This window comes from Equus quagga, chromosome 17 (genome assembly GCF_021613505.1).
Source record: "Equus quagga isolate Etosha38 chromosome 17, UCLA_HA_Equagga_1.0, whole genome shotgun sequence".
Lineage (NCBI taxonomy): Eukaryota > Metazoa > Chordata > Mammalia > Perissodactyla > Equidae > Equus > Equus quagga.
In genome coordinates this window covers 28,040,080-28,062,432 of record NC_060283.1, presented here as the reverse complement: position 1 = coordinate 28,062,432, position 22,353 = coordinate 28,040,080, and the positions used below count along the sequence as shown (strand labels likewise).

General features: G+C 45.1%; 1 protein-coding gene across 1 annotated transcript in view; it reads right to left on the bottom strand.

Annotated features, from left to right (window-relative positions):
* The window catches only part of PTPRJ (protein tyrosine phosphatase receptor type J), a 161,641-nt gene that overhangs the window by 36,749 nt on the left and 102,539 nt on the right, over nucleotides 1-22,353 (bottom strand). The window contains exons 2-6 of the mRNA XM_046643099.1: nucleotides 9,454-9,472; nucleotides 8,092-8,295; nucleotides 5,596-5,865; nucleotides 3,015-3,266; nucleotides 1,664-1,888 (exon numbers count right to left, since the gene is read on the bottom strand). Of these exons, the coding sequence (XP_046499055.1) occupies nucleotides 1,664-1,888; nucleotides 3,015-3,266; nucleotides 5,596-5,865; nucleotides 8,092-8,295; nucleotides 9,454-9,472 (970 nt within the window). The remainder of the gene's footprint in view (nucleotides 1-1,663; nucleotides 1,889-3,014; nucleotides 3,267-5,595; nucleotides 5,866-8,091; nucleotides 8,296-9,453; nucleotides 9,473-22,353) is intronic.

Here is a 22,353-nt window from a genome sequence, read left to right as displayed (position 1 = left end):
ACTCCAGACACCAACCCCTCCTCACCCGGGAGCCTCCCACCTGCCAACCTGCTGGGTCACGGAGGGCCCCAAGAGGCCAAGTGGCCTTTCCTACAGCTGTATCTTCCCGTCCTCCACCCACACATTAGCATCACCAGTGGAAGAGGAAAGAAGGAAGGAGGACACAAGTGGACTCTCCATCACTGTGGATCAGGAAAAGCAACAGCTCCTTGCAGACATGACTGTCACAGCCTTCTTGCCCAAATTTCCCAGCCCTATGCAAGTAATACAGCCTGGCCACTAACTGCCTCCAAGTAGTCTACAGCATGCCCCTCGCTCTCCAAAAGCGAAGGAGACAACTCTCATACATACAATATCTCTCTAGGAATCAATCAGCCTCTCCAGAATTCTCAGGGTCCTTCATACGTCACTGAAGCCCAATGCCTCTCTACCTTCACACCTAGGCGTCCATCATCTGCATTTTCACTCATGATGTTTCCTCAACTGATATGTCCTCCTCCTTCTCTCCGTTTATCCAGATCCTACCCTCCTTTCAAAGCAAGTTCAAATCCTGCGTGTAGAAGAGGCCTTCCCCGGGGGTTGACATTAAGACCCGGCTCTAGCCTTCCAGTGTCCACAGCACTTAGTGGCCAGCAACAGGGGGCAGTGGCTGTGTGTTACCTGTGAAGCACCCAACCCTCTCTTCCAAACAGCACCCCAACCCCCCTTGGTGGGAGGAAAGGCTTGTCACTTATGTGGAAGCTGCAGGGACAGGGGCTCCCTTACCCAGCACAGCTCCCCAGAAAGCACAGGACTTTGAATCCTGAGGGAGTGTCACAGGTCCAGGGCAATCCAGCCAGCGTTTCCCGGAGGCTAGTCTGGTTTCTGTCCTTGGTCCTCCAGCTCCCACCCTCACTCCCTCCGTTCTGTGGGTCTATAACAGCCTTTCACAATAGAGATATTTTGGGATGAAACAACCAGAGTCAGCCCATGCTGCCTGCAACCCAAGCCCCCGAGGGCTACGATGCTGCAGCGTTTGCTCCTGACCCTCAAAGCTGACCATGTACTTGTCCACGTATGTCTGTCTCAATCTCCCATCTATACTGCAATGCCCTGAGGGCAGGAACTGTGCACTGCTCTACCTCCTCACCAGCACCCATCCAAAAAGCCTCCACATATTGGTCTACTTACAGGGTGGGAGTGCTAACAAATTATACATAGAAAGCAACAGTGCGCATGTCAACAAGTTTCAATAGAAAGATCAGTATGCATTCCAAGGTAAGGCAAAAAAGAAAACCCATTTTCTTATCTCAAAGGGAAAATACTTAAGCAACATTGACAAAATAAATCTCTGTTCATAAGAGAAAAACATTACACATTGCTGGAAGTTGTATTGTCTCACCGGCTAGTATGCAGAGATATGAAAGAAAGACAAAGTCAGCGCCTAGCGTCTGCACAGAGTACCTGCTCAATATGTCTTATTGAGCTGAATGAAAGAAGTGTCTTGACTACAGAGTTAAGAAGAGACTCACTGGATCGGCTGTGTCCAAAATCTCTTCCAGAAAACTCCCTCTGACAACAAAACTACTTGTGAAGCAAGAACTAACTCAGAACCGGAATCACAGAAGACAAAACTTTGTGCTGGAAAGCTCTGGCTAAAGCCATTTCACAAAAGTCAACATACTTGTCTTGAATTTGATGGTCTGGGGCTGTCCCTCAGTGCCACCTTCTGCTCGACAATAAACAGTGGCGTTGTATTGTGTGTCAGACTTTAACCCCAAAAGCAGGACTTCCGTGTCTCGGGTCACACGACCATCAGAGGATGAGTTTGAAGATTCTGGGCGATCGTTGATCACAAGGGCACTGGGGCTTCTGGGTGGCTGAGAGTAGCTGTCTGTGGTGTTGGTACCTATTTCAAACACCAAAGGCAAAGCCATTAACTGCAACAGAAGTACATCCCTGTGTCCTTTCAACACCTCTGCCATCACCCGCATAAGATGACACGTCAGACAGTACCCACAGTTGGACTCAAACAGAGATGCGTCCTCCTGGATCATTCCACTTTGTACGTTTATTTCAGGCAGCATCACAGATATTTGTCCTTCTCTTTCAGACTCAGCTATTTGCATCTCTCCCCCTTCTTTCGGGAAATCATCTGCTCCCACCCAACTCCAAATGTGGTCTTCCGGGGACAGCCACATGATTCAAATTTAGCTAATCAGAGCCCACTCAAGGAATCTTTCCCCTGGACCATGCTCCTGTTGATAGAAAATGGTGGCCATTTCCCCTTGAGTTGTGCAGAGGGAGCCACTCTGAGAACGAAGCTGAGAAAAAGAAAGAAGCAGGAAGAAGAGATGAGAGCCACCTCGGCTCTTCCTTCAAGGCCTTGCTGCCCTTAGTGGGGAAATACACACAAGCCAATAAGTTGCTCTTTTGGTGCAAGCTATTTTAAGTCTGGTTTCTGTCACCTGCGATCAAGAATCCTAACATCACTTTGTAGTTCTGTTTCCTACGTGTAAAATGGGGATTAAGTACTTGTCCTCAATTCACAGTTACCCCCAAAAATGCTATGAAATCTGCAAGTGACTACTCCACTATCAGTGCAGAAGACATCTGCTGGATTTGCCTGCAAAGCATCCCTTTTCTCAATGGATAATAAGCTCCTCCAGTACCCTACCTGGGTTAACCCATCTGTTATTTGTTCAACTGAAATTTTTTTAAAATCTACAGGGGCCAGCTACTTTCCTAGATGCCAGGCTCCAACAATTTCAACCCACACAGCCAGTCTGAGCCCCAGTTTGCAGACCTGTGAAAGAAGAACACGTTTCCCTCCTTCGTCTAAAAGGTATGGAGTCAAACTATAAATTTCATATAAATTCTAACACTATATATATATATATATATATGGTGTTAGAATTTATATATATATATATATATATATATATATATATATATAAGAACAATTTTTTTTTAAATGTTAAGTTACTGAAAGTTAAAACCACAAGGCGGAGGAGAAGCACACTTTTGTAACTCACCCAAGCTACTTTCTGTAACCAGGAGGTCTCTCTGTGCCTCATTTGATTCTGGAAAATACAAGGTGACCTTGTATTGAATCCCTGGCTTCAGGTCTGAAATATTGACTGCTAAGTCTTGAGTCATCTCTTTAGGGCTGCCAGTGAGTTCAAGGAGCATCCGGCAGGTGGCAGTGTCATTACCATTCCTCCAGGTGAGAGTAACTTGCGTCACACCCACGAAAGCAACGCACAGATCTGACACTGGATGAGGATCTATTGTGAAAACACACAGTATGCGTTGATATTGACACAAAGATATTTGTAGTCACCTTTCATTAAGAATGGCTGGGGTCAATAGTGTTGCGATGTGACCCACGAAAAATACTTCCTTTATATCCAGAGTCCAGTGCAATTCCATCATTTCAGAGCAGGAAAAAATATATATATAGAATTATGCAGAAAGGAGGAAAAAGAATAAAGCTTAAAGACAAAATTTTTTAGGATTGTACTATTCTCCAAGACAGTTAACCCCAACAGTGATTTGACAGTCTTCTTAATTGTTGCTTTTAAACAGCAGCATTTAATTATATTTATTTGTTTTAGGCATCAGGAACAAAGCATCAAATAAAGTAGCGGTTTGTTACATCTAAACGTCTTGATTCAAGATAATACAAATAGTATCATTTCATAGTACCAACACATGCCAACTAAGGAACTCGTCCCTGTGTTCCAACCCAAGGGGATTTTTCAGAAGACTTGCAACCTACACAATCCCCCATGTGTTCTTTCCATCACTTTGTTTGGCTGTCAGTGACAGAAGTCAAACCATTTCAGACAAAATGACCTCCACTCCCTTCATTCTTGAGACGAGAACATGGAGATACATAGAGCTGGGGTGACTTGCTCAAGAACGCACACTGCTAGTGGCATCGGGAAAACTAGAACCCAGGGCTCCAGGTCTAAGTATACAAAGCCCAGGTAGTGTTTGCAGACAGAGCAACAACCCTGCCTGAGGTCTGCAGGTGTCTGAATTCAAAGACATTGGCCTAGATGACTATAAGACACCACGCAGCTCTGAAGACAGTTGACCTACTCCGTGATTCCATTCTTCGCATCGAATATTTCTGATGCAAAGATTTCTAAAATGAGTCACCCCAGTGTCTTTTTTTTTTAAAGAAACATAACACCAATAAACTAGCCAGCTCAATGACTCTGGGTAACTGTTAAAGAACATCATTGTACCACAGTGGTCAGGAATCAGGCTCCCTGGGTTCCCACCACTTGATGCTCAATAACTCTGGGACCTCAGAAGACACCTAACTTCTCAGCATTACAGTTCCTTCCACTGTAGCCCTCAGGGTTGCCGTGAGGACAAAATAATGTCTTGGGACTGCTAAGTCCGTAGTCCATGCTCAATAAACAGTAGCTGATGAACACAGTCTTGTCCTCGGGGGCTCTAGGATGGAGGAAGGATGCTCAGCTCCTGGGCTGGTGCTTCCTGCCTCCTCTCCACCTCCTCTTTCCTTTAGTCATCAATTCCGTATCGCTTTGTCTCCATCACCATTGCTAAATTCAGTCTTATTTTTCCTCCTTAATTCTCTTCCGTCTTCTCTCTGCCCTCTCCTTCTTTTCCTCTCTCTTTCACAATATAATATAGCAAACCTTTATTGTGGGGAGGGTTTTGCCCTAAAATTGTGCTCTAAGGAGCTCAGGAGTTTTTTGAAGGTACCTGCGACACCCAAACCCCGTAGCTCCTCTCTCTCCAGTTCTTTTTACTTATTGGGCTTCTGAGCAAGATTTTGTTTAAAGAAATTGTTTCCTGGCTAAAAAAAAAACGTTGAAAACCACTGGTGTAGTTTTGCCTGCTCCATGCCCAGAAGGTGCTGGGCTAGGCGGTCCCTTCAAGCGAGTGGCTCCAAGAGGTCAGGTTTCTACGGCCTTCACCAGCCCATGAGATCACACCCCCAGACCCGAAAACCAACAGAGGACCTCTTTTTTAAATTTTTCATTCTTTTCAGCTTAAAAAGAGCTTCTCATCTCTTTTTTATATTTTTGGTTCTTTTCAACTTAAAAAAAAAAAGAGCTAAATTTGCAGCTCTAACAGGTGGCTCAGGGTATTGACATCCAAGCTAAATAAAAATCTAAGCTTAATCAAATGTCACTGGGCTCTTATTTTGTTTGAAACACACATTCCTCTATAAAGTATACCAAAGTTTCACGCCCAACAGAAACTCCTGGGAAGATAAACACAGCATCAACTTTCCTGGGGAGCTTAAAAGAAGCCTATTAATTATTGACACCATCAAGACACAATCCTAAGGGGGTCTCTGCTCCCAAGTCTTAGCAGAAAGTAAGCATTAACCAGTAATAACAAAAGATTTTTAAAACCGGACAGTTCAAAGTAGTTAAAACATCTCAAAACACATAGGACCTTAACCAACCACCTAAACTCCTGGGCTTGAAACAATACAGAATCTTTTCTCCTCTTCCACAGTTAATGAAAACCAATATTTTTCCAACAGGCAACTTGAATGGACAAGGCTCTAGGATACAGGATGAGAAGGAATGGTTCATGACCATTCCTGGGAGCTGGTCATCTTACCTGTTATAACAGCTCTGTCCGCAGGCTCTCCATTAGGCTTGCTGACTAATTCCGTAGTGATAGAGTGTGGATGTGGAGTTGTTGGACTGAAATCTGTGATGTTATCTCCTGTTGGACTTGCAACAAGAGTCATCGGGCTGTTTTCTATCTCACTCTTTGTTGTAAGCAGCTCACCATTGTTAGAAGCAGTTATGTTGTTGTTTTTCCAAGTTGAGGTCTCACTGGATGGACCGATGGAAACAGCTTCAGTGACAGACGTAGGACTGGGTTCTATTTTAATATTATTTCCCAAAGAAAAGAAGAAAAGAAAAAACTGCATTTAAAAAAGAAATGTAAGAGTGAGAACTGTTCTTTCTACTTTCCGGAAGTGAAATTTGCAATCATAGACTTTCGTTTCCCTTTATTTGCCTCCTGGACTTCCCTCCAACAAAATACATTCAGACGCATATCCACATGTATGCATGTGTGTTAGGGAAACAGAGGCTTTAAAACAGAGACAAAAATGACAGAGGTTGGCCATGTTGGCTGTGACTTGACCACGGGTTAAATCTGCATAGAAGCTGACATGAAAAGAGACCTAAGATGCAAAATGAGTCTATCTTCTGATTCTCAGAAAATGCTGCATGTGGAGAGGTGTTATATGGTGCAGAAGCATGTGATAACTTTTTTGCCAAACCTTGATATCAGGAGCCAGCTCCATAGTTTTCTGGCACAGAGATGGCAGCATAAAGAGAAGAGCATAGAGTGAAGAACAGTATAAAGAAGAAAAGACTGGTCTTGGAATCCAGACCTGGATATAAGGACATGCTCTGCCCCTTAGCTGTGTGGCCTGGAATTAGTCCCTTAAAGCATCTCAGTCTCGGCTTCCTCTGTTGACAGCTCTAAAACACTATAGTAAACAGAAAGGAGTATTCTTAAGGCTTGATATGGTAAACAAGGTCATTGGATTTGGACATTAAAAAAAATCTGGGTTCAGCGTCAATCCTGCTAGTCATCAGACATGTGATGTTATTCAAAGTCATCTCATTTCTCTGAATCTCACTTTCCTCACTTGTCAAATTGCAGATGTTCAGGATCTTAAAACAGTGGAAGCCATTATGGTTATTAACAGTAACTAAAACTTCACAGTGGCTGCATCCCAATTACATTCAAGATTGAGGAATGCCGGGGCCGGCCCCATGGCCGAGCGGTTAAGTTCGCACGCTCTGCTGCAGTTGGCCCAGTGTTTCGTCGGTTTGAATCCTGGGCGCGGACACGGCACCACTCGTCGAGCCATGCTGAGGTGGCGTCCCACATGCCACAACTAGAAGGAGCCACAACTAAGAATATACAACTATGTACCAGGGGGCTTTGGGGAGAAAAGGGAAAAAATTAAATCTTTAAAAAAAAAAAAGATTGAGGAATGACAACTAGCAATGAAAGACTGAGCACGGGCATTAAGGCCTTTCTTCTCAAGGACCTAGGGATTGACCCCAGCAGAGTAAAGATGGTACAGGTAACGCCACCTCAGCATGCACATGACCTTCAAATGACAGCATGGAGAGTGTGCCTTACCTGGCACCTGGGAGACACAAACATTTACCAAATCAATGAAAAAGGGCAGGAAAGGAAACGAGAGAGGAAAAAGGAGCAGGCAGGGAAGAATCTCATGGCCCACCATCCAATAAACGTCAAGCCAGGAAGACCCTCCAGACTTGAGCTTCCTCTTTATAAAGCGACAAGTTCACATTGTCAGAGCAGCATTTTTGGCAGGTTATTATGGTACCACTTACAATGGATGATGATCATGGCGAGAGGATATTAATAAAGCAATAACCACAGTGACAGTGGTGGAGGCAGCATGAAGAGCAGCAGCCTGATTTTGGGGGCTGACCATGTCCCAAACATGGCAGCAGTTGCCACACATACATTTTCTCATTTATGCTTCACAACAGCTTCATGAGGAAGGCTATGGCGCCATTTTAAAGAAGGAGAAACATGTTGACAACTAAAGTTTGTTGATTCATACAGGGATTCTGGTACGGTTTTAGAAAAGCAGGTTCTTAAGTGTCAATAGCTCAGAAAATAAAACACATTTAAAAATGTGTTTTTAAAATATGTGTGTGTGTATGTATGCATGCATTTTTTTTTTAATAAAAATGAAGAAACTGAGGTCTAAGAGGACCCATGACTTGCCCAGGGCCACACAGCTAGAAACTGACAGACCCAGGAAGCAAACCTGGGTCTCTGATTCTGAGTCTGTGCTTTTAACGGCTATGCCATTGTAGGAGTGCTCAAAGAGGAGGCAGAAAGACAAGTGTTAGAGCAGCTGTCAGAGGAGCCAGGACACCCCTCACACCCAGAAACAAGGCCAAGAGTGGGGAGAAAAGAGATACAAGAAGTAGCAGCTTTGTACTGTTGAAGCGCAGATAAAGTGATTTCAAATACGCTGTAGATATGAAGACATTTGTGTTCTCTAAACACCACCATCCATCCCAAAACAAAGGCCTTGCTCACCTGTTTGCACTTGACAGCAGGTAGAAGAGGCATCTGAAAAGCTGACTGGATAGCTCGTCCCAGGAGTCAGCCCCTCAGATGAAGTCTTCCCGGCCCCATCTCCTTGGGAATTCCACTGACTCTGGCCACTTGGACTGGTCACAGTTACTGTTGAAAAGTGTCCTGGGGCCTCAGTCCCCTTAACCTCGACGGCTGCAGATGTCACTGTAACCAGATCACAGTTGGAGCCGAGAATACAGGAAAGGAAAACTCGCAAACTAATAAAATGACACTTCCCACCATATGGTGGCTATGCAACAGATTTTTCATTATAATTTTTTAAACGTATCATAGTTCCTTCATCTCCCCTTGTCTTGCTTTCAAGTATCACCTCTGTGCAAAGATGTTTTCTTCTTTTGCACCAGTGAGTCAAGCCTGCACAAGGTGCCTATCAGTTTATTTACCGAACTGATTAACGGGGAAGAAAAAGCAGCTACAGAACTCTCCCCATTGTTAGCAGAGACTTTGCATAATTACTGTTATTAAGTGAGATTTGCTTTATTAGACGGTTTCAGCAAGGTCTGCCCCCTTTACATGGCACTGGGAGAATATCTTAATTATTTTATTTCTATGTCCACAGACTTTGGGATTTTACCAATCAGAAAAAAAGAAAAAGTCCCAAAATTTTGAGGACAGACAAAAGCCAGCAATTTTTATTTTTTCCAAAAGGTACATTTAAAAAAAAAAACTACCAAATACTATTATCTTTATCTCTTATAGGAATGAATTATGACGAAAAAAATTAGTAAGGACATTATCCCAGAATAAACAATGCTTTCAACTGAATATATTTACCTTCATTAAAAACATACTATCATATCCTTATTTTTCCCATTTTACTATAGACCAGGGAGGAATTCAATGGACCAGCACTAGTTAGCTCCCAAGACTAAGCCCTCCACATGGAAGCAAAATAATATACAGGAGGCTACACCTGGTTTTCCAAAGGCTATACAAACCCTGTACACCGTTTTAAAAATCATGGAGCAACATAGCAACCCAAGAAAATACTTACAGGATAACAGCACATAAAATAAATATAAATCATACTGCTAATTTTTTTTTTAATCACACACAGATGTTAGATTGGAAAAGAAATCACAGAAAATATAAAATTTTTATTTGTCAGAGTTGTGCAATTGATTGAGCTTTTTCTTTTATTTGCCATTTGCACCCTCACCCCACTTCTAAAGAAAAACTGGATACTAGGCCAGTTTTCAGAAATCGGCATTTTCTGTGATTTTCATATTGCTGTTAACATCGCTGTGTCCATCAGGGGGCGGTAGCGAACAACACAAGAGAGGAGAGGGAAGCGGTACTTACAGTCACCTGCGCACACAATCTGTAACAGAAAAAGAAAACGGAAGTCAGCAGATTCATTCAGCCACGGAAAATGCAAATCAGAAATAAAGCAGCTGAGAATTTAATAATGGGAGTGGGGTGTTAAGAAGTACATTAAGCAAAGGCCTGCTGGCTGGGGTTCGGGGGTGGGGACATTGAATAGGGGAACTCGGTGTAACCGCGGGCCGATTACAAACAATAGGTTAACTGGGTTATGTGGAGGCCGCTGGCTACCCACTGTTTTTCCCCACAGATACACCCAATACTGGGGCAGCTCCCCAGGTCAGCGCCCCCTCCTGCCACTGCATCATAAACTAAGGGCAGAGGACACGAGCAGTGGAGATTCTCTGGGCCAGAAAGAAAGGAGAGCAGGTCCGGGCCACCTCTTCCCCAGAGCCATCTTCAAGTCAGGACTGCAGTGTCCAGCCAGATGTGCCACAGAAGACAGCCACTGGGTTTGGGATTTTCATGGCGCAAAAATGCATCTTCTTCCTCCCATCAGTAGGTGGCAGTAATCTTTTTTTTTTTTTTTTTTTTTAATCATATGGCACACAGCTTTGGGAAGAATGAATGTTTGAAACAGAGGGACCTTAAAGATTATTTAGGTGACGTCTGTCATCTCTAGATCCCTGGGGTCCTCAAAGATATTCATCATGATCCATAAATTTTTTCCTCATACTTTAAAAGCCTAAAAGAATCCAAGGTTGTGTGTTCTATCCAGTAAACACACCTTCTTGGTTAATGGGATTTTTCAAAGTATGGTCCTCGTGAAGGGAATCATCAAAAGGTACTCTACTGGAAAAAATGTCCTCCAACTTCCCATCACACTTAGAATAAAAGTCAAACTCTGAGCCACATTCTCCACGGCCCCTCTAATCTCATTGCCTCCTCACGCCCTTCACAACATTCTGAAAGCTGGTTTCCCCTTTTGAGTCTTTACATATTTATTTCCTTCTTCAAAAACACTCCGGCCCAGATCTTTCACGGCATGGCCTAAAATGCCACCTCTTCGGCGAGCCCTTCTCCAACTAACCAATGGAAATTAGCGCCCCTCACTCTCCATCGCATCACTGATATGCTTTCTCCTCAGGAGTTTCCTCAGTTACTCTCTCTCCTCCAACCAAAATGTACACTCCACAAGAACAGAAGCCTCGTCTATGCCCCGTGCACACAGTAGGCACTCAATAAGTGCTACTGAAGGAAAGATACCTGGAGCCTGATTATCCAGCCATATTCCTCCCACTTCTCCGGCCACTTGCACTTATCAAGTGGAGAAGACGAGGACGACATTTCTTCTCATCTCACGAGTCAGGTAGACAGAAGGAAAGGCCTGCTCCCCATGCCATCTCCCAGTGGCCTAGGCACCAGCCTTCAAAGGAATCCAGGCCGCCTCCTTTCTCCTCGCTCCCTAAAAGCTTTGGGGGCCAAGTCCTGTTGGTTCTCCTTTCCTACCCACCCCTCACTCTCGAACTTTCCATCCCCACCGCCCCACTCTACTGCAAGCCCTCCTCATCCCAGATCTAAACTTGCTCAGCTCATCTTCCTGCCTCCCCGCTGCCCCTCAATCTATGCTATGCATCAGTGCACGTAGTCCAGGATGGACCACAGGGGAGAGAGAGAGAAACGAGGAGTCGGTTGCTAGGCAAGTAGCTCAGGACAACAAACCTTTTTTCTTTCTTGCCCAGTAGTTGGAAAACATTACACTACATAACCTAGTGACTCTAGGATGGCGTGTCCCAGCCCCTTGCAATGGTATTATCTCTTTGTAAGCACATCTACGTGTTGTGGCCTCAATTGGAATCCATTCATTCATCCATCCATCCACATATGATCTGAAAACATTAAAGGTCTGGGCCCCGCCCCAAAACTGTTTACAGGAAAGTAAAGGAAATGACATGTGTAAGTAATTCAAAGTAAAAAGCACTGACATTCATTCAACAAGCAATTCACGAGTGTTTGCATGTACCAAGCATCATGCTAAAGACCTAGAGCTAACGCAGACAGCCTCCGCGACACGAGGGGCTCATGGCTGAGGGAGGGAGGAAGGCAGGTGAACCAAACCACAGGAGGACAGATGGAGAGTGCCCCTGGGTAGGTGCACTTCAGCCTGAGTCCTTTACAGTCTTAGACGCAGCAAACACGGACGGGCTGATGATCATGACATGGGACAATGTGTCAAAGAGCACTGAGTTCTCGAGATGAGAGTGCAAGGATCATCGTCATGGAGACAAAGGCAAGTTTCCAGAGATTGAAATCCCAGCTTTGACTCTATGTTCTTGATGCATTTGACCCGATACGCACAGGCGCTGACTCTGCCAGGCACCATTCCAAGTGCTTTCAGATATTAACTCACGTAACCCTCAAAACAACCCTAAAAGGCAGGCACAGGTCCCTCGCGGGCTGGTGAGCTGCGGGGCCCGGATTTGAACCCAGGCCGTCGGACTCCAGAGTCTGTGCTCTTAACCACTGGCTCCGCTACCTCCCAATGTAACACAACTGGCAAGAAACGTACTAGAACTTAGAGAAGGTTTAAAAATTAATCTCAAAAGATATTATCCTTTCTTCTCTCTACCCTCCAAAGAATCCAGCAAGCAAAGTAAGAGCGTTCTTTGACAAATGCGGGTACCGTTTCTCCTAGCAACCCTCCCACAGAAGGCCCCATGGGCCACACCAACACACCAGCCTGGGCCTCCTTGAGGCTCACCGTGAAACAACAGCCAGAGGGCTAACACACTGCGTCACATGGCTTCACACCGTTCTGGGCCTCACTGCACCATCTTTTCCCTCTTCTTGACTTCACTGAGTCTGACTCCCCAAACAAAGCATCAACATTTTGATCCTTGCCTCAGGACCCAGACTAAGACATGAAACAAGGAGACCTAAGAGAAGTCTGCCAGGGGGCTCCTGGGGATGAGCTTCCTCACTAATAAAAGGAACACATAGGAGGAAATACCACCCTGCTTTGATGGATTTTATCGGGTCTGCCCAGGATGCCTGGAGCTGCTGCAGCCACTCTGTGACAAGGAGGGGAGAAATCACCCACCTGCTGAGGATGGCTGATGAGGGGAAAGAGGGAAAACATCTGGATCTGTCGTCCAGGGTCACTGAGCCTGTCAGGATGCAATGCAAGTTCAGGGCCACTAGGCCCCCCAACTCTTCCACTGACCAGAGGAAAAAGGACCCTTGCAAATGACATCCCACAAGATACCTGGCATGGGGGACACTTCATAAGTACTTATTAAAAGAATGCAATCAACAGAAAGCTCAACTTTTTAAGGTCAGCTCAGAGCCCAGTGGTGTCTGGGAGTGAAATGGGAGGAAACCAGTTTCCACAGATTCATACAGTAAGCACCAAAGTTAACCAACTGCAAAAAAGGAAGTTGGGGACAAGTTTCCAGCAGTGACAGCTAAACATGGTGACGAGAATAACCCCAGCTCCTTCCCTGTCTTAGAAGACTCAAAAAGGCACTCGTGGTTGTTTATCAAGAAGGATTGCACAGAAACCATCCTGCTTGCACACGCCCTTCCAAAATTGGTCTTTAAGCCAGGGCTCCACATCCTGTAGGGAAAGAAGCCAGCACTCCACAGACTCCATCTCATCTAATCCTCACAGCAACCCTGTAAAATAGGAACTATCATCCCCACTTTACAGAAGACACTGAGGGTCAGAGTTCACAACCCAAGTTCACAGAGCTGAGGAGGTTCCTGGCTAGTATAACCTTGCCCCAGGCACAGGAGAGAGAGATGAAAAGATTTGCTTCAGGCTGGAGATCAAACCAGCCCTTTCCACTCTCTACTTCCCTCTGGGCAGAAATTAAACCAGAAAAAGGACGCAGAACTAAGCCCAGTGCCAGGGGCACATCAGGTTCCAAGGTCTGTTCCCTTCTCTGTCCAAGGCCCCCAGCCTTTTTCCTCCCAGCTTCAGGAGACCCAGCCATAAGAGGGTTATGAATGAGCCGACCCTGTGGCTAGGACTCAGGGGTCACCAGCAGCCACAGCCCCTAGACCCAAACTGACTCAGGGTGCAGTGTTTGCATAAAAGGCAGCAGGTGTCGAAGCAGCATTATTCACAATAGCCAAAAGGTAGAAACAACCTAATTGTCCATCAGCAGATGAATGGATAAACAAAATGTGGTATATCCATACAATGGAGTACTATTCAGCCATAAAAAGGAATGAAACACTGATACACGCTACAATGTGGATGAAGCTCAAATACATTATGTTAAATGAAAGAACTCAAACACAGAAGCCCACACCTGACAATTCCATTTATATGAAATCTCTAGAATAGGGAAATCCATAGAAACAGAAAGCCCACTAGTAGTTGCCAGAAGCCAGGAGAAGGGGGAATGAAGAGTGATTGCTAATAGGTCCTGGATTTCCTTTTGGGTAATGAAAAAATTGAAACTAGGTAGAGTTGGTGGTTGCACCACATTGTGAATGCACTAAATGTCACTGAACTGGACACTTTAAAATGGCTAATTTTGTGTTATGTGAATTTCACCTCAATTTTTCAAACAAAGATAGTAGGTAAGTGACTGCAAGCTGAGCCACCGGGAGAGAAAAGGGGAAGGAAGCTTCCTGAAGGAGGAACATGAACAAGAGGAGGGGTGGGGTGGTAATAAACCAGGAGGCTTTGAAAGGTAGATTTGAACAGTCAGAGAAGCATGGGCTCTGGATTCAGACCGCCTGGAAGAAATGAATCAGTGCCACCATTTATGGGCTGTGTGACTTAGGGCAGAGAGCTTAACCTCTCTGTCCCTCAGTGTCTACATCTGTAAACAGGGATGATAATCATACTTGCCTTGTCATGGTGAGGATGAAACTAAATGGTCTATTTAGCTGCTATTGCTATCCATCATCATCTTTAAATCTTCACAGCAACTCCGCAAGATATTTTTATCCCCATTTTACAGATGACAACACCAAGGCTCAAACCCTAGTGACAAAACCAATGGGCAATCTGAAACTCATACTCTCTAAAGTATTTAGATAATTGAACAACTCAGTTACAGAGGCGGGCACTGAGGCCCAGAGACAAGAAGTCGCTTACCAAGGACACACAGCCAGGGAGGAAGCACCAAAACCAGAACTGAGGTCTTGACCTCTATCTTGACCTCAACCACTCTAACCAAGCTTCCCCGATCCCTTCTGTCCTGGAATGCAGACCTGGATAGGGTACTCAAGGCTCACCTCACTTCTCAACTACTCCCTGCAAAGTCACCCACACAGACGAGCCAAGGCTTCTGCAAGCCGCCAGCACTGCGCAAAAGGAGCAAACACTGAGATGAGAGATGAAGCTCAGTGACTTAGGAGGAAGACATACTGTCATACACAGGAGGATGATACTGTCCTCAGCTCCGCCAAGGACTTCCAGCGACCTAGATCCCCCAGGTGCAGTAGAGACCCACTGGTCAACCAGATGGCCGGGTGTCAATGGCGCCCGAGAACACCCAGCCTTCACAGCAGAGTCCTCTCTCTCCTCTTCTCTGCTCCTCGCTGTGGAGACTTCCAGCCTTGTTCATCGTTCCCCTCCCCCACAGATGTGTTCCTGTTTCACAGCCTCCTTTTGTTATGCTGATGAGCAAAGTCCTCTCTCCCCATTTTTGGGAACCACCACCAGTCCTGAAACTGTGGCTCCAGTCACAAGGTTCCTCCTCCAGGCCCCAGAGAAAACAAGACTGTTAACAGTGCCCTCCATGCCATCCCAACTGGGCCAAAGCTGCGGCCATTACATCCGTGGTCCACTCTGAAGGACGGATTTTTCCTCCGCAACACCTAAGTCACAGGAATCTCACTAGCGGCATCTACCTAAAAGTTCTAAATTTTCCCCAGTTCCTCCGCATGTAAACACTACTCCTACAGACACACCAAAACAGACACACACATTCTCGTCTCTTCTCTCCAAGTCCCTCCATGACTGTCCCATTCAACCCATCTCCCAGTCTATAAACTTCAGAAGGACCTCTGCATCCTCTCTCCCTTCATCCTTCATGGACACACTCAGTGGCCAGGTCCTAAAGATGCTTCCTTGTCCAATGCACCTTCCGACTTCCCACTACCTTCCTGTGGCCGCTGTAAACCAAGCCCTGAGAACCCCCAGCCCTAAATAACAGAAACAGCCTTGTCCTAGGGCTGGGAAAGACTCAGGCCACTTCCATTTTTATTTTTTGAAGCTCAGCACACACACAAGAGAAACTAAGAAGCGCGAGAGCAGGGTTCTATCGGCCACAGTATATTTTTGTTTCAGTCCTGTCAGAGTATCGCTGTGACTCCATCTATAATTCCTCATTTAGAATATAAAAGGCCAAAACCCAAAGTGAGGCCTTTCGTGAACGCCACAGGAGAGAGCCAGGCGCTATTCCCTCATCCACATACCTGGCTGCCTCTCTTCTCGTCTCTCCCTTCAACACACAGTGAAAGATAAACATGATCGCTAGATTACTCTTTCTAGAACATGCTAGTATTTGTCCGATCCTGGCAGGGACAGAAGACACACCCAATAAGGGTAACAGGAGAGTTTAAAAGGCTCTGTTTACAAGGATGTAGGTGGGGTTAAGGGAAACCAATAAAAGAGGGGCAAGAATCCTGAGGCAGCAGCAGTGGAAAGGCAGAGGAAACAGGCTGATGGTACCTCTCCTTCATCTCCCGCTGGGGCTTCCTGCTGGGCCCGCCCAATGGGAAGCCAGAGGTCAAGGGCACCCACTGGCACAGACCGTAAAGGTCAGCCTCCTCCTGATGGGCAGAGCAGGGTGGAGATGGGTGGGCAGGGGTCTTCAGGGGCACACGGAAGATCCACATCACATCCCCACTGAGAGCCTGTGAACCTGGTTGGCGTGGCCCAGCACAGTGATCAAAAGGTTTAGGTCCAATGTCCCCCAACACTCATGAGCGCTGGGATTTGAGGGTCTCACCAAGCTATCGGGTTCATCAATTATAAAAGGGCGGAAGGACACATGCAGTACAGATCCCACGTCTGAGTTCTCCTGAGGCGCAAACAAAACAAGGTTCCTATATGCCCAGCCTAACGGCCCTCTTCCTGCCTCACCAATCCTCCAAAACTGCCACTCTTCAGCTCACTTGATGACCTTCCGCGACCGCTCCAGCTCCCAGGGGCTCTCAGGCTCTGAGCCCCTCTCAGTCCATGCCTCTCATGCCTTTTCCTGCGGCCCTGCACCGCACGAGGCCCTTGGCGAGGTGCCGAAGATCCAAAGGCACTTAAGGTGGTTCAAACTCTCCAAGAGCTCACAGGCAAGAGAAGCACCAAAGGACACGACAGTGCAATGTGGAGAGGCAGCCAGGAGCACCCAGCGGAACAGGCGGGAGTGCCCAAGGACATGGAGCGTGGGGACAGGGAGGGAGGGGCTCGGGGGGCTTGAGGGTAATGTGCAGAAGAGTGGCAGAGAACACCACCTGAAGGGTGACACCAGGCGGGACTCGAACGCTAGTTGAGTCTACTTGTTCTAACATTGACTGAGCTGTTAACTACTGACCCATCACTGTGCTTACAGGTGTTACATTCATCATCTCGTGTAAGCCTGACGACAATCCCAGGAACCAGGAACTGTGTTTACCCCCATTTCACAGATGAAGAAACTAAGCCTTGGAAAAGCAAAGTTCCTAACCCAGCATCCTACAGCTAGCAAGTTTAAGATTCTGGCCCAGGTCTGCCTGACTCTGAAGCTCTTGGTGTTAACCACCCTCAAGGGACTAAGCTGGGGCGTCCCAGTCAAGTACCACTGAGGCCATGGAACCCAAAGGTGATTCCAAGGCTGTTGTCACAAGCCCCTGCCTGTCCTGGGCCTTGGGGACAGGTTCTCTCAACCCATTTAAGTTGACGGAACTAAAAAGGCTTCTGCACTGTTCTCAAAAGAAGCGGAATTTGAGGGTAAATTCACAGAGCAGCCCGGATTTTGGTAAGTGACAAAGCTTAAGGTTTTCTATCCACGGTCGGCTTTTAGGGAAGGGGAATAAGTGACTGAACAACACAATGGATAACAATAGACTCTTTATCCTTCTAAAACCAAGCCCACACACCATATGACAATAGTTATTTTTACCCACTGACGTAATTGACCAAAATGTGAACCGCTTCAAGCAATTTTTAAAATCAAATAGCATTTTATGGGATTTGGTGCATGTGCGGATCTCAGTTCTCAAAGGCAACATTCTTGCTAACTCTCATTTATCTCCTTTGTGAAAATTATCCAACAGCTCCCATAAAACTGAGCCCTGAAAGGTAAATCATTGATCACGAAAATGGTAGACAGGGTGAGCTCTCCCTCTGAACCCAGAAGCCAGGCAATAAATACCTTTATGGGAAACTTCCCAGAAGGCAGGTGTGGCATTGTGGAGTAGCCTGAATATCTGGCACCCATTTCCACCCTAGAGTCCAAAAGCCAGGGGACAGGCAGGTCAGCAGGCAGCATGGCAAGCCATACCTCCAGCACAAGACACAGGGCAAAGCAAGGTGAGAATGGGCTGGCTTACTCTGCCCCATTTGCAAATAAACGACTCTGAATGTGAAGTCATCAAAAGGGACAGTGGAGAAAGGTCAGCATAATCCATAATTCTGTGCCCCCAAAAAACCAGGTGAGGCTTCGATGGAAGGGATGAGCAATAACCACTATGCGGAGACCAGCTGGTTCATCTCTTCCCTCTCGGGGCAGCTGGAGGCATGATGAACTCTTGCAAGCATGAGGAGAAAAAAGTAACCAGAGGGGCTATTTTGGTGAAGCTGTGTGAACTTTGAGATACAGGGCTGAGGATGACCTTGGAAATCCCAGACCAGAAGTTTCCATGGGTATTTTTAGCAGCAGAACTCTTTTTTCAAAAAGAACCTTATGAAGAACTACATTTACAGAGTTCCACATTTCATACATATCAATATACGTATGAACGCATTTGTGTGTATGTGTATACTGGGATGAAAGCAGTTTCTTCGTTAAAGTTCAGTCTACTTTGTTCTTACTGAAAATATAATTGATGCGTGAACAAGTTAAGACACTGGGAGTCTCAAAGGTATCGAAATTTGGTGTAACACATCTTTGGGCAAGTGTTTTCATTACAATTTCAAACACAGTCAAATTGGAGGGAGGGCGTGGGTGTTTTTAATGAAACTCAAAGTGAAGATTTATGGAACCCCCTGACGCACCTCAAGGAACAGGTTGAAAACTAGTGACCTACCCACCCTTTGACTTTATGAAGGAAGAAAGTGAAGTCTACAGGGTGCTTCAGCAACTTGACCCAGACCACCCAGCTCTAAGACTAAGGAGACGAAAGCATAAATCCATGGACTCCTCAGCAGAGGGTCAGCGTTGGCAAGCCCCAGGCCCCTGTCTGAACCACACTGTATAATAAATCTGGGGGTCCTAAATTGCAGCTCCATTGTCCATATCTAGCCCACTGACATGTGTTAACTCAGTTTCTTTTATTTACCTCCATTAGAACACTATCATATTTTTCCAAATTGAGTTCTTTTTCCAATTTTATTGAGGTATAATTGACAAATAAAATTGCATATATTTAAGATATAAATTATGATGCTTTGCCACAGTATTTCTTTTTTTTTTTTTTTTTTTGAGGAAGATTAGCCCTGAGCTAACATCTGCTGCCAATACTCCTCTTTTTGCTGAGGAAGATTGGCCCTGACCTAACATCCGTGCCCATCTTCCTCTACTTTATATGTGGCACGCCTACCACAGCATGGCTTGCCAAGTGGTGCCATGTCCACACCCGGGATCCGAACTGGCAAACCCCAGGCCGCCGAAGCAGAACGTGCCCACTTAACCACTGAACCACCGGGGTGGCCCCTGCCATAGTATTTCTTAAAATCTTAAGTAAATATTTAAAAATTAAAAGATAGATCCAACAAAGGGTTAACTTCCATAATATACAAAGAACTCACACGGCTTAATAACAAAAAAACAAACAACCCGATCAAAAAATGGGCAGAGGACATGAACAGACATTTCTCAAAAGAAGATATAAATATGGCCAATAGACACATGAAAAGATGTTCATCATCGCTAATCATCAGGGAAATACAAATCAAAACTACACTAAGATATCACCTTACACCCGTTAGATTGGCAAAAACATCCAAAACCAAGAGCGACAAATGTTAGAGAGGTTGTGGAGAAAAAGGAACCCTCATACACTGTTGGTGGGAATGCAAACTGGTACAGCCACTATGGAAAACAGTATGCAGATTTCTCAAAAAGTTAAAAATAGAAATACCCTATGACCCAGCCATCCCATTACTGGGTATCTATCCTAAGAACCTGAAATCGGAAATCCCAAGAGTCCCATGCACCCCTATGTTCATCGCAGCAATATTTACAATAGCCAAGACATGGAACCAACCTACCTGCCCAGAAACCGATGATTGGATAAAGAAGATATGGTATATATACACAATGGAATACTACTCAGCCATAAAAAAAAGACAGAATTGGCCCATTCGCAGCAACGTGGATGGACCTCGAGGGTATTATGTTAAGCGAAATAAGCCAGTCAGGGAAAGACGAACTCTATATGACTCCGCTCATAGGTGGAAGTTAACATATTGACAAGGAGATCTGATCGGTGGTTACCAGGGAAAAGAGGGGGTGGGGGGAGGGCACAAAGGGGGAAGAGGTGTACCCACAACATGACTAACAATAATGTACAACTGAAATCTCACAAGGTTGTAATCTATCATAACATTAATAAAAAAAATTAAAAGATAGCATTTTAAAAATCTTGATTTTTAGCTTCTCAAAAAGAAAACCAAACACACACACACATACAAAGAAGCCCTGGCTTTCTTAGCTGGCCACGTTCAACCAATTAATGGGATCTGAGTGTCAGCTCCCCGTTTCAACGGGGTAAGTGCTTAGAGTTCACCACACTCTCTAGTATTGTCACCTCAATGCTGAGGACAAGTGGCAGTTGCCAAAAAACATGGCACTCACACTGTTCATTTTCTCCTTCAAATGTGAGCATCTGAAAGAGAGAGGTGGTGTGACTTTTCATTCGTTGGCTCATTCCATTTCTTTATGTTCCCAAATACCCTTGAAAACATTTGAGTTTCTGACCTTTGATCGAAATGCACCTCGCAAAGTTTATGGGTTGCAATTATTAACGAATTGTTTACTTTCTAGGTTTCTCTCCTAGGAAGAGATCTCTGGCCAAGGTCAGATGTGAATAATGTGCACAATGTGAATATGAAATGCACTGCTTTGCCTGTCCCTAAATTCTCCGCTCATCCTCTGACCTGCCCTCCCACGCCACCTCCACCCCACAGAGGAGCAAAACACAGGGGAGAGAGGTCTGATTCTTCAGCTGAAAACTTTAATTTCCTGCGCTTGAATCTGAATAATAAAACAATTCCATAAATGCCACCAACTCCCTCCTGTACCGCTCATCCACCCTAGAGCACAGATAAAAATAACCAAAGGGGAAGAGGAGAGGGATGGAATCAGCTCAGTCTAAGGAAATAAGAGGCTATCAGAAAATGGACTATCTCATCTATGAGATTCCTTATACAAATCTCATGGCAACCACTAAAAAATAATCACAATAGAGACACAAATGATAAAGAGAAAACTAAGAAAGGAGTCATAGAAAACTACCTAACTGAACTGGCAGTCCAAAATACATGGGATGAGAAACAAAGGAAATGCAGAAGAACTGGAAAATGAGTGATAAAATGGCAGCATTAAGCCCTCTTATAGTAATAATGACTCTAAATGTAAATAGATTGAACTCTCCAATCAAAAGACATAGATTGGGGGCCGGCCCAGTGGCGCAGCAGTTAAGTGCACACGTTCCGCTTCGGCGGCCCAGGGTTTGCCAGTTCGGATCCCAGGTGTGGACATGGCACCACTTGGCAAGCCATGCTGTGGTAGGCATCCTACGTATAAACTAGAGGAAGATGGGCACAGATGTTAGGTCAGGGCCAGTCTTCCTCAGCAAAAAGAGGAGGATTGGCAGTAGTTACCTCAGGGCTAATCTTCCTTAAAAAAAAAGACACAGAGTGGCGGGATGGATTTAAAAAAAAGACCCCTGGGGCTTGCCCCGTGGCCAAGTAGTTAAGTTCACACACTTCACTTCAGTGGCCCAGGGTTTCACCAGTTCGGATCCTGGGTGTGGATCTAGCACCACTCATCAAGCCATGCTGAGGCAGTACACCACACAGCAGAGCCAGAAGGGCCTACAACTAGAATATACAACTATGTACTGGGGGGCTTCTGGGAGAAGAAGAAGAAAAAAAAAGAAGATTGGCAGCAGATGTTGGCTCAAGTGCCAATCTTTAAAAAAAACAAAAAAACAAGACTCAACAATATGCTGCCTTCAGGAAACACAGCTCCAAAAACAAACACAGGCTCCGAGTGAAGGGACAGAAGATGATACTCCAAGCTAATGGCAAACTAAAGAAAGCAAGCGTTGCCATTACTTATACCAGACAAAGTAGACTTCAAGACAAAACAGGTAATGAGAGACAAAGAGGGGCAGTATATAATGATGAAAGGGACATTCCACCAAGAAGAATTAACACTTATGAATATATATGCACCCAAAGTATATAAAGCAACTATTTGCAAACCTAAAAGGAGATATTAATAACAACACAATAATAGCACCTTACATCCCACTTACAGCAATGGATAGATCATCCAGACAGAAAGTCAACAAGGAAATAGTGGACTTAACCAAAAAACTAGACCAGATGGACTTTATAAATATATATAGAACACTCCACCCAAAAAAAAAAAAGCAGAATACACATTCTTCTCAAGGGTGCACAGAACATTCTCAAGATAGACCATATGTTGGGAAGCAAGGCAAGTCTCAATAAATTTAAGAAGATTGAAATCATATGAAGCATCTTTTCTG